The sequence below is a fragment of the Colletes gigas genome, unplaced genomic scaffold (assembly GCF_013123115.1).
Source record: "Colletes gigas isolate AHSC1104 unplaced genomic scaffold, ASM1312311v1 Colletes_gigas_Sc00024, whole genome shotgun sequence".
Classification (NCBI taxonomy): Eukaryota; Metazoa; Arthropoda; class Insecta; order Hymenoptera; family Colletidae; genus Colletes; species Colletes gigas.
In genome coordinates this window covers 3,320,582-3,333,287 of record NW_025106653.1, presented here as the reverse complement: position 1 = coordinate 3,333,287, position 12,706 = coordinate 3,320,582, and the positions used below count along the sequence as shown (strand labels likewise).

Sequence of the window (12,706 nt, the reverse complement as noted above, 5' to 3'; positions counted from 1 at the left end):
CAAAATACAAAAGGCTGTTACTAAGATTTTCTTTCTTTTTTTTAAATTATATTAAATAATTTGGAAACCAAATCGACATTTGCCGCCTCTGGATTTAATATCCTGAACATTTGGTTACTGGATTGACGAAAGTATACGTGACAAACGCACTAAAAGCGCATTACGTAATAATACTGCGTTGAAAATTGTTACTTTGCAGTATTTACGCGCAAAGCATATTTTTACAAAAAAAAAAAGAAAAAAAAAAGTAAAGCTTAAACTTTATATAGTATTAATATAACGTGCTTTGCATTTTTTTTTTTTTTACAACTGTTGAGTGTCGACACATTTCGCGGTTATGTTCTCTGTATAAATGCAATTTATGTTTCACAATTGTCGAACCATTCTACTGACAACACAGTTGGTTCCGAATACACGATGTACCGTGGTAAATCACAAAATGTATATTTCTTTAGATGAACAACTAAATCGTTCTAAACGCGTTATGACGTATTATTCGTGTAAATGTTTTTTTTGTATAAAATGAGCTAACAATTAAATGTTCCGAAGTAACTTGTAGAGCATTGACCATATTTTCCTGAAAACATCTCAAGGAAAAAATGTAGGCATACAAATTGATGTTATGTATAAAATAATATGTTATAGAAATCGATGTCGTTCGAGACACGGTGTAACAACTTCTATACAATAGGTATCGTTAGAGCAGTATAGCAGTATAAATTCTAAAACGATGCGTAACGAGGAAAACTCTCTTTAGGCAGTGAGAAGGTCCTCGCTCAAGTTGCTAATGTAGAGGGACAGAGTCTTCGATGGATTTAGCAATCTATTTGGGGATTCCTTTCAACTCTCCAAAGAAGACACCTCTCGCCTATCACTTCAGAACATCTGCATTGCTATACTATTCTTTATCTAAAATTTATGTATAATTTTTAGTTATTGACGTGATATGACGGCACGAAACGTTACGTCAGGTAAATCCAGTTACATAAAATCTTTGGCAAAGGCATGATTAATCATTGACCCATGATTCTGTAAATATATATATAATATTATTGTATTCCATAAACAGCTACTCGCCATTTGTCGTGTATTTTTTTTTTTTGTTTGTTTTTTTTTTGTTTTTTTTTTTTACATAATTTTGATTCTTCCAGTATGAGCATTCGGAAACGATCTTGCTCGTGAAATGCACCAGGTCGACATTTAATATAACACATTAGTGTCGTGTCAACCGACACTGTCCCCCATTACTTCCGTTTCTGTCTCGTGTTTTGTGTGTTCTGATTCTTCGTGCATTTCGGATTCACCGTGTGCATCTAAAAATTCCTGTCACCATAAAAACAAAATTAAATCTATAACGTGAAATACAGAAAAAAGGTAAAAATATGTTCATCGACGAAAAGTGATTATAATTAAACTGTCGGCGACAGAAGAAAGCTCAAAAATTAGAAACCACAGATTAAACCAATAGCATATTAATTAAATAGGATTTCTTACATCTCGAGTGGGATCGTCAATACTGCTTTCCTTATTTAAAGTGTCATCTGCGAACGAAAAAGAAGTTAGTACTATTTTCGTTCACGGAATAATGTACAAAGTATGCAACGAATATTATCAACCTACGTTCTGAAAAATTGAAAAAATGGTGAACTAACCGGGTTCCGTTTGCGTTTCGCTTGACGTGCATGTTTCAGAAAATTCACGACGTTGTATATCTGCATCAAGGGCGTGGAGACGTTCTCTGCTCCTACGTAATTCTTTTCTTAACCTTTCCCGCTCCTCTTCTCTCTCTTTTATAATTTCCTATCGTTCGATAAGATAATTTTTGGTAAAACTTGGTAAAAATTGACCATTGATTGTACAATTATAAGAGATTAATTAAACAAACAACGGAAACGATTTAAGTTTAATAAAAATGTTTAAACCAGAAATATACATTATCTTTAATTTAAATAATTTTAATTAAAAATCATCCTTTACTGAAGCGATACCTTCTGCAGGTAGATAAAGAGACAACGGTGCAAAAAAATATATTTTTTTGGCAAAGAATCCTCACCAGTAATTGTGATAATTGAGATGTTAGAGAGTGACACACTGGCTGCAGGTTTGCGACCGGCACCGTTGGTTGTTGAGGATGAGGATGTATTCGCGGCGATGGACAACCGGTCGCCTCGCAGCTTGGTGTCGTTGTTAACGCCGATGTTCCACGCGATGCAAGAACAGTTTCCGTTTCGCTTACATTTAACGCGGAATTTAGCATTCCGACTAATTGATTCGCTGAACATATACAACAATATATCGTGTTGAAAATAGTTGTCAAATCAGCATGTAATACTTAATTTTCTATGATAATTCCGAGTGAAAAAACAAGAATACCTTGACTAATAGCAGCGAGTATAAGTTCAGCAGGTTCTTTTTCTATGCTCGATGGTTCCGACGCCATATCTGCCACATGTTCGAAATCTTCCTTTGGGATATTCAAGATATCCGCTACCAACGATTGTTTTTCTACCAAAGCTTGCTTGATTATTTCATCCTTTCTCCTTAGACATTCTGAAAATTAACGCGAAATAAGTATAATTACGAAAATCATTCTTTACTGTGAATTCTGATTCTTTTTCTGTAAATAATAACACAATGGTTAAGGTAGGACCGAAGTGTTACGAAATGTGTGCTGCATTGTACAATAAATGAGTAATATACCTATGGGTGTAAGTACCGGTTCCGCAATATGTACAGGTGGTACTTCTACGTGAACTTCAAGCGGATCTATTAATGATGCTTGTGTACAAGTAACCATTCGTAGCGGTTCTCCTATACCTGCTATAGAAACATTACGTAAGTAAATATTGAATTTCATGAAAAAGAGCATCGAATTAATTTGCATACCTAATATATTTTAATTTAAATAATTATCGTGTAGCGTAGTAAAATAGTAAAACCTGTTGAAGAAGATTCAGGTGGATGCTGTTGCTGCGGTTGTTGTTGCTGTTGTTGCTGCTGTTGCGGTTGTTGTTGCTTCGTTTGCTCAGTCGTTGAAGGATCAGACACTGGAGTATTAGTTGCTTCGCCTTCTTGTTCTACGTTAGCGTCTTGCACGGGATCCTTCGGTTCTAATTCCGGTTCTTGTTCCTGATCCGTTTTATCGGGAACATTATCCTGTTCCATCAAGGAAGGATCTTCGATCGTAGGTCCAGGTTCTTCCGGCAGTGTAGTGGGTGGAGTAGGTTTTCTACCTTGTTTATCACGAGCCTTATAAGCTTCAGCCGCCTCGGATATATGCTTACACCATAGTTTACGCTCCGCGGGCGAGGCTGCCACCAATTCGTAAATCTGTGCTCCGTTCTGCGACGTGTTGACAAGGTAGAGGGAGTTCTTGTCCACGGCGTTGTGCCTGACGAGAACGGTAGACACCTTGACGATAGGGCTTAACACGGAATTCGCTTGATTCGTGTTGATGAACTTTAGCAGGTACTTTTCATCTTGTCGATGCAATAGGAATATCGTGTCGTCGAGGAGCACGACGTGCAAATCGACGGGCTTCGCTCGATTTTGCTCGGATCTGCGCCACTGTAACGGGCCCTCGTAAATCAATTTACGCTTCGTGATGTCCAGATTCTTGAATTCCTGAACGGTCGGATGGTCGAACTTGTCGAAAGCGGATCTATCGATGGTGCGCTGGATCTCCGTAAGCCTCTGATAATCGTCGGCCTCGCGCACCGCCTGGTCGACGCGATTCAGGATCTCCTTGCTTCGATCGAGGCTCCGTAGGACCGCGCTTCTCTCTTTCTCGTTACTTTCCGGCGTGTACTTGGCCAAATTCTCGAACAGCAGGGGATATTTGGTCAGTCTGAACATCCCCGTCAGTATATGATCGTTGAGCTGTAGCCTCCGACAGAGGGGTTTCGATTCAATGTTGTTCAAGAATGAATTCAATTTCGGATCCTTACGGCGAAGATCTCGCAACGCCTCGAGGGCTATCTGCTGTTTCGCGCAGTAAATCGACGCTGCTCGCTCGAAAGCCTCCCCGTTCTCGCCGTCGAACATGTCCAAAAGCAGGTCACCGACGTCCCCTATGCACGGATTCTCCTTTTTCTTTCTTTTCATTGCTTGATTGAAGCGCGAATGAATCATTACCATTTCGTCTAAATTGGAAAACAGTAATTGTATTTGGTCTAATGGAAGTACTTGAGATTCCAGAAGCGGCTTGTGGAAGACATGCGACAGAACGTTCAACGCCCGTACATGTGATCGCTCGGTGTGAAATAGTTCTGGAAAAAAAAAAACAATTTCGTTGGCATTTCGATTTTGTTAGAAGTAACAGACTTTTATTTTTGTTCACGGATGATAAAACCGAACCTTTTTTACAGCATTTAACAGCTGGAGAAAATGGATTTTACACTTATTTACACGATTTTCAAGGGAAAAGGAGCTACGAAGAAGAACCAATACAACGATGTCCCATGACAGGTTTACATCCTCGTTAAGTTCTTCTATGCGTTTCCTGGGACCGCGAAGATATTTTGTGTTTTGTATTTTGGATTCCAGCCAAGTAAACTATTGCGTCTGATATACGTATACGGTGATCGATTAAAAAAGTGACTAGTAGAATAGGTGTACAACGTACAGGGATCTCGGACTATGATCGAAAGCTCGCGGAATTAGGGATTTCCAGAGATTTTACGGTACAATGTCGAGTTTGATGACTGTGTCGAAGGTGAACACCAACCATTAATGACTTCCTGTCGCTTTTTCTCCGCATTACTGAGACGCGCGAGTAGATCCTCGGCGACTCCTTGACTCCAGTCCGGTGGATCCGGCTCGACGTCGACATCGCTGTCCCACGAGGCCGATGTGTTCGTCGCCGAGGTAGAGGGGTGCACCTGCTCCAGGCTGGTACTTGGACTGTCCAGACTTCTCGTCGACAAGCTGCTGTTCGACGAACTGCCCGCGGAGTTTCCGGGAAACGTCCCGGAATGTTCGCAGTCACTGAAACCAGCCCTATAGTCAATTGTTAGCGAATAAATGCGTTCTACGTTTAAGCTATACCGGCCAGATCAGCCACTTGAAACCTTTTCAACGCTTCTAACTTCATCCCCGACACGGTTAACGCGATATTCGCGATGTCATTGTTGATTAAATTACTATTATAACAGCCTTACTCAAACTGCCCTTCCAAGCTTTTGAAACACTCGCACTCGTTTATCAATACATTTTAATAAATATAAGAATACATATCTCTTGCATAAGCAGCAAGAATTGTCTGTTGCTAATAGAGGTTTTAGAGACATTGCTCATTTTTAATTACTAAAAATTTTATTCTCCAAGAGTTGTAAAATTACTTAAGGAACCGCGCGTGATTTCGAACGAATGGCGGCTAAAAGAAGGCAGAAGGCAACAGGGGAAAAGTTAATATTTGGTTTTTTAGGGTATGGTGAATGTGTACCTCTCGGATCTCGTACGGCGTTCATTAACACCGAGTTTCTCGTGATTGGAGACGTCGTTCGGGACTTCGGGGAGTCGTTCTTCGATGTTCGAGCACCCTGGCAAGATATCGTTGGACTGATCGAAGGGAGAAGACGGTTCCGTGCACGATATTGGACTAGTTAGGTTTTCGTTGCCGCGAGAATTGGGTCGAGGGCGGACGCGTCGAGAACCACGTTGTCTCATCTCTTATATCTCCTTAGCCCTAAAGGGCTTCCGCGATGGGATAAAGTTGACTAGCATGAGCTGCCTCTACTGCAAACGCGATATCTACCGTCACAACGAGAACACCTGCGCTGAATCTCTTTGTTCACCCTCGACGTCGCTCGTTATTCGATCGTGCCACGAAAATTTCGTTCTTCCGTTTCATCAACGCGTTCACTGTCCGGCCTCTCAGCGGCGTATCCAATAGCGTGGCGATATGACCCATATACGGGTCACGGACAGTGAACGTGTTAAAGTTCCATGGGAAGAAACTATCGTATCAAAATGATTTTTTGAAATTCACGTCAAATTGACAGGCCTGATCTACCGTTTTTAACCCTTATATGTTAATTAAGCGGATCTCGTAATAAGATCGAAGGATTCAATTACAATGCAAAACAAAATTATTAACAATACTTGTTATGTGTTCGATAATCAACAAAAGAATATGGCTTCGTTTATGTCGGTTTTTCATTCGTAACCTTGTTTCAAGAATTTTTCTGGTAATTTCTAAGCAAGCATTCCGAAGCTCTAGGACTAGAAAATTAAACGAATTATGCCCGTTTAAAGGTCACGTGTTCTTTTCGCGTTAAAAGTCGGCTAGCAGTGCATTGACATTTTGGCTGACTTGTCGCTGTTATTATACCATTACACGCACCCCTTTACGACGATAGAACGCGACTGATAAAAGGGCGACGAAATCTTACGAAAATTTTACTATTCTAACTTTTATACAATAGAATCAAAACGCAAACAATTAAATTTAACGTAAACTAACAAAGATACACAGTCACGAGGGTGAGATATCTTTGTAAATACTTTAACACGATTGTTGACGTACACTCGAGTATTACGATTCTAGAGATTCGATCATAGATTTAAGAATTTCATTGGTGCATCGAAAAACGAAGATATTTGTACATTGTTCTTGGATTTTTTTCATTATATTATTCACTTTAGCAAGTGCTTTCTTAACCCTTATTCATATCTTTCATCGTAGAAATAATTCATAACAATTTTCTAACATATTAAATCGTAATCGTCAGTTAAAATTCATTTCTTATGGTATTTTACAGTCATCGATCCCTCCCCATCGTTTCGCGTTCCACTTTTGTTTCTACAGCGTAACGATTGGGAAAATTTCAACTGGATTTCCAGGCTTTTCATTTACCCGGGAGTAATCGAATAGTGGCTGGCAAGGTGTACCGAGTATAAACGAGAACTTAATCGACGTCGATCAAGCTAAGCCTTATCGAAGCCGCTCCTTCATCACTTTAATCAACCCCCTAGATATAGAAGCGACATCGAGTGCGGGTGATACGCAGCCTTGTGCATACAGTCGTACGTAGGCATCAATGGCATCTGTATTCTTCCGAAGAGTAAAATCGACGTAGCTTTCTGTCTCGTACGCTGACACCTCCTTTAACAAACGTTTGCTCAATGAATGTTTCTAGTAACAGGTGCAAAAAGAATAGACGTTTTCGTCAACCAGAAACATTTTGTCTGCATTAATCACGTTTCTCAACCTACAGACTCAACTAATTACAATCAACCTTCGATCGGTGACACGTGTCTAAGACTGCACATTTTATGCTACATAATAATTGGTCACGATTTAGAAAAATATATAAAACGTCTCTGTACAAATCATATTTTTATTAATAGAATCAGTGAAATGGGAATTTTGTGAAGGGTTGTCTCAACCCCTAAATATAATAATTTCTTATATTTTTGCGTATTAATCTGTGGTTTTTTTGAGAATTAAAATTTCCCACAGTCTGGCGATATGAGTCCAATAGACTTTTAAGTTGACCTAATATTTACATGTAACTGGTGATTAGGGGTGTAACAAAATCGGAGAACATCGATCGTACGTGTCTACAGAATCATATCCAATCTTTACTTGGGATATTTGGAATTTTACGAGTGAAAGGGTCTGGAATCGAATTACGAAATTGTTGGAAACTCGTGTGCAAAATCGGGGTCCGCGTTAAGGAGTCTGCAAGAAGCTGAGCCTACGGGCGATGTATTGATTCGAAAGTATCGATTGCTTCAAAAATAAAGGCCAAGACATGTATCTCTGGCCTGATATCACTTTGGCCCCCGTTTACAGGCGTGCACACATACTATGACCGGATCGATAGAAACGGATCACTTTCTTTTTCCTCCCCATTATACGCGCATCGATCTTTTTTAAAACCAGATGCATTAGTCAGCTAATTCACGCGAATCGTACTAATAGCCGTGAGATATTAACGAAGATCTGTTAAAAGGGCTCTTAACATTAAAAATAAATCCTCTGTTATTTAGTCAGCTGGAGGGATGTGATTCTGAAATATCATATTTCCTTTTTGCGTTACAAAACCGAGCGGAAAATCTAGAATTATATTAAATGTATCGCGAAATAATACCGTTATTAAGTTGACTGATGCCGACAACAGTTTTTTTCTGATAATATCGAGTTTGCAATAAAAAAAACTTTCCTTTTCCTTGCTATTTACACCATCGATCCTTTTAAAAGCGGATACATTAGCGAAACACACTAATAACAGCGAGATATTAACGGAGCTGTACTAAAAATATCCGCACGATTAAGAAATAAATCCTCTACTGCGTTGCATTATAATTCGAATCCTTCGGAATCGTAAATCTTTTTCGCTGAGAACATTCCATGAAAATGCAGAATTACGATAAGTGCCTCCGGTAATATTTTTAGAAAATTAACAGATACTTCGTAGTGAAAGTTTCTCCACGTGGAAAATAATGTTTCGAATCGTACAATGTTTGTTGTATACATTTTCTAATCGCTTTCAATTGATTTTAATTACGTCGGAGGTGACCCGTACATATCGCGTTGCTCTTCGCAGAAACCTATCCTACCATTATATGGAACGCGTTTCTTCCGAGTTAATAATTTTCAATGAACTAATTGTTCTCGAATCGATCCTATGTGTCACTGGGACAGCTATCTCGCGGAGGCTTTCGTTCAACAATTTTTCTACGAATATCAAACGAATGATCGATCGTTTAATGAAAAGGATATCAATTAAATATATAGTTATTCCAGTGTTTGGTTAATCAAGTATTACGACGATGAACGATAAAGAGAACAAGAGAACGCAGCGATAAAAAGGAGAGAGGTATTGTACCGCTGTTTACGGAAGAGAAAGCCATAAAAAAGTAATTAACCATAATGTACTTCGCTTAAATTACGATCCAGAATGTTCGTCTGCATGTTGTATCGGATAACCATAAAAAGTTCTTTCTCGATTTATCGTTTAAACGATATTCGCGACAATTTCATACCATGAAATTATGCTGAAAATACTGATTCGTGAGACTAGAATTTTACTTGCGTAGTATAGTATACTAATTATACCAGTGCTTTTCGGTAAAACTTTAATAAAAATTTTGATCACTTTCCTCTCGAAATGACTTATATTTCTATTTTTGATGCACACCGTGTTTCAATTGTTTCGTAAAATTTACGTCATCTTATTAATTACAAACCTGCTGTACTTTTGAAACGCAAACGAATCTATTTAGCAGTTCGATAGGAACGATATCACGAATTACTGTTTGTTTCGTTCTATCCAGAAATAAACGCACGACAATGACGAAGACACCACCGCCACGGGTTATTTATTTATCGAGCCCCAACTCAAAGGCACGATGTAGTTTCATGCTCCATCAAGTAAAAGTGAACTTTGTAGTTGCTCGACGAGGTCAATAATCCCATGTATCTTTTTTATTTTTTTCGAAAAGAATCCGAATACACCAACGATTTTTACGGCACTCGAAAAAGTCAACGGCCAATGAGCACCGGCGTTCAATTTTTAGGTAACACCCATCTCATCCCTTCACAGTAAACCATTGTCGCGGCGCTAACTGGTTTCACACGCGAATTCACGAACTCGTTGATGAACGACTCGTTGGTATATCCTCCGCTATGGATATTCTAAAAAACACATTTCGAGGTCACGAGGAGAAATTTAAACAGCAAAACGATCACCCAATGTACGCCACGGAAAATAAAAATCGAACGTTTCAACAGGTAAAATCAAGCAAGTACATTTTTGCGTAATTCCTTTCGACGAGCGTGAAAAATTTTTTTTAGATTATCTGGAAAATATCGTTTTATCGTATTTTCTTTTAAAGAAATACAGATGCACCCGATTTTTTTAAGACGTCGATAATTTGATAACTCTACGTCGACATCCTTATAGTTTATTCGATATTTCTTCTACAACGTATGATCGAGTAGCATTACGATGACGTTTGACGCACATAGGGTTGGCTAGTATTGACTGCGACTTGTAATCTTTTTAATTTTGACAAGTAGATTTATCGATCCGAATACTGCCTTCGAAATAGACCTTCGTTTATAAATATCAAAAAGGTTCTACGCTTTTCATCTCGTATTACCAAACGTTCCCAGAAAGAATCGTTTAAATTGCGTTTAAGCAAATTAAACTGCAACGAGGTGGATTGTCATCACGTAATCAAGTGGATTTAGTTAAAACTTGCGATATCCAAATGTCTGGTTCAGACTCCTCGAATTATCTTGTATTTTGGCATACGTGATTACATCCAACGGATCATTAAGATCAAATCATCTAGATTCAGATATCTCGAATATCCGAATTATCCTTCTCTTCGTATATTCCAAGCGTCCACCACAAATTTATCAAGCCCACGTTTCGCGTATAGACATCGGTCTATATATTTTCCCAAATCGCATATTCCGAAAATAAATGTTATTTCTGAATTCGACATTCCGTACACTTCCTTTTCAACGATACGATAAATACGCGATCGGCTCGCACAAAAGCCGACTTTAGAATGGGATTGATGGGCACGCTCATTTTCGAGCGTTTCGAACATTTATTACCGACGTGCGAAGGCATTAAAGTCACCACTTCTAAAATGACACGAACATTCCGGTCGACTCGATACCTTCATCTATCATCGCGACACATATTTCCTTTCCTATAAAATCGCCGTTTTCACCACTCATCGTCAATTAGCTCCGATTCCCCGTTGAAACGCTCTGTCATGTGCTGAACACCTGTCACACGATCGTTCTACGATCCTACGGGGGTGTGATACGATCGAGCTCGATCCATAGACAGAAATCAAACAGTTCTACTCTTTTAATTATGATAATCTTGCAGCGTCAAAGAAATTATGAAAAAAATAATCTTAGAATGTTAAAGAAATTATAGAAAAAATTACATAAGTTTACTAAAGGTTGCTCGTCGTAGCGAGTATCATTTCTCCCAAGTACGTGTTCGAGATCCGTTCGATCGAAAGACCGCGCGTACAAAAGGTGTTGCACGTTTCAAAGGTGAGTCCGCGAGGGGATGGATTGATCGATATCCCAACGAGTCGAGATCGTCTTCGATGGACGATAAGAACGACGGGCGCGTACAAAGACGCCAGACAAGAGGAAATCGAGTCGCGTGACAGCCGATCGAGATTTCAAACATTTAGGGGAAACGGAACGGGCGGACGCGTGGGTGTTTCGTACTGTCGAAGCGGCGCAATAGCCATCCGCGGAATTGAACGTTTAACGTCAGACTGAAGGCCTTCTGGCTGGCAAACACACCTTCGCCAGAGGAACAGAACGAGTCGAGTCTGCGCCGTTTGCACGTGGACGCGGATCTAGAGCGTCAAGAAACGAAAAGTCGCTGGGAAGAAGAAGCGGAGGACTCTGCCAAAAATCTATACACGGTGTGCCTGAAAAATTCCAGGGCCGGATAAAACCCGGGGATAAACACTCCGATTGATTCTGGAATCGAAACAGAACCGCGGAACCGCCGGAGCATCGATTCCGTGTACAAATAAAACAACGAAACACGCCGAAGAATTTTGTTATTCCAGATAATCATGGAAACCTGTAGTGTTTCACTGGTCTGGGTTAGGTCTGGTCAAACGATAGATGCTGTAACTTATATAGGAGTAAACGATATTTAAAAAAAAATTAACGAATCTTTATAGTTGAAATTTTAAAACGTCTGAATTTACGAAGCTTCTACAGGCTTTACAGGCTGAAACAATCAACGCCTGAATTAAGATTAAAGTTCGTTCTCATGTGTGGCTCTAGAATCGTTTAGAATTTAGACACATTTCGTGTTTATTCGTTCCAGTCAGCCGCGGAAATGCGAAAAGCCAATGATGGCTCAAGGTTGCTGAAATGCAACGTACACGTGCAATCTCTGTGATGTTTTAAACTGCAAAAACTAACGAACTATCGTTAGTAGATTTCTTCAAATCGATTTGATTCTATCGAAAAAAAAAATTTAATTCAATACAGAATTTTAGAATTAGTTTATATTTGCCCGTTCTTGCTACTATAATTTCGAGTATCAGCAGTCTCTGCACAATGACCCGCATCGTTTTAGAGAAGAATTCTCGTTCATTGCGCCGCGCAAACATCCGTTCGAAATTCAATTTCACTCCGAAATCCAAATTCGTTCGAAATAGCGGCGATCTTCGTAACGTTTCTATTTTGGCAATTATACTATTGCGTAAGAAAGCAGCAGTGACAGTTTGACGGAACGGTTGGAATACTTTGAGAAATGATTCGTTCCTCGTATCGATATAAGAGTGCGAGTGTTCTGCTAAAAAAAAAAAAAATTACGAGTTTTCGAAGAGTACACGCGTCGATATTAATCCAAACAGCATATCCGAACGTACCACAAAACTTACTAAAGAGTAAACGTTTAATATAAACTGTTTAAACCGCATTTAAGTATATAATTTCAAGTTCCTATATAGGAACATGCTTGCTGGATGAGAATGTACGAAAATATTACTCACTTTGTTTTGGAGAGATTTGGATCGCTGGTCTTCCTCTTTTCTCGCAACTGTCGCTGCAATGAAAACAGTTACAGCGATACTTAGAAACACGTAATGGTAAAAGATTCTAAATTAAATCGTTATTAAGTCGAAAATTCGTTTCGTCGGAATTATCGTGAAAATAATTTTCGCTAAACTTGACTGACACGCGCTTTATATT

General features: G+C 39.2%; 1 protein-coding gene across 8 annotated transcripts in view; it reads right to left on the bottom strand.

The window, feature by feature from the left end:
* Positions 1–1,103: 1,103 nt before the first annotated feature.
* The window catches only part of LOC122401407 (rho guanine nucleotide exchange factor 11), a 39,269-nt gene continuing 27,666 nt past the window's right edge, over positions 1,104–12,706 (bottom strand). For 5 of the 8 annotated variants that reach the window (XM_043403507.1, XM_043403511.1, XM_043403513.1 and 2 more), the window contains 9 exons: positions 12,508–12,560; positions 4,727–4,998; positions 2,940–4,268; positions 2,701–2,820; positions 2,374–2,550; positions 2,054–2,274; positions 1,653–1,800; positions 1,495–1,541; positions 1,104–1,323 (listed from right to left, as the gene is read on the bottom strand). In XM_043403507.1, the coding sequence (XP_043259442.1) occupies positions 1,225–1,323; positions 1,495–1,541; positions 1,653–1,800; positions 2,054–2,274; positions 2,374–2,550; positions 2,701–2,820; positions 2,940–4,268; positions 4,727–4,998; positions 12,508–12,560 (2,466 nt within the window). In that variant the 3' untranslated portion in view covers positions 1,104–1,224. Of the gene's footprint in view, positions 1,324–1,494; positions 1,542–1,620; positions 1,801–2,053; positions 2,275–2,373; positions 2,551–2,700; positions 2,821–2,939; positions 4,269–4,726; positions 4,999–12,507; positions 12,561–12,706 lie in introns of all 8 variants that reach the window. The other 3 variants (XM_043403508.1, XM_043403509.1, XR_006259439.1) reach the window with 3 other exon arrangements.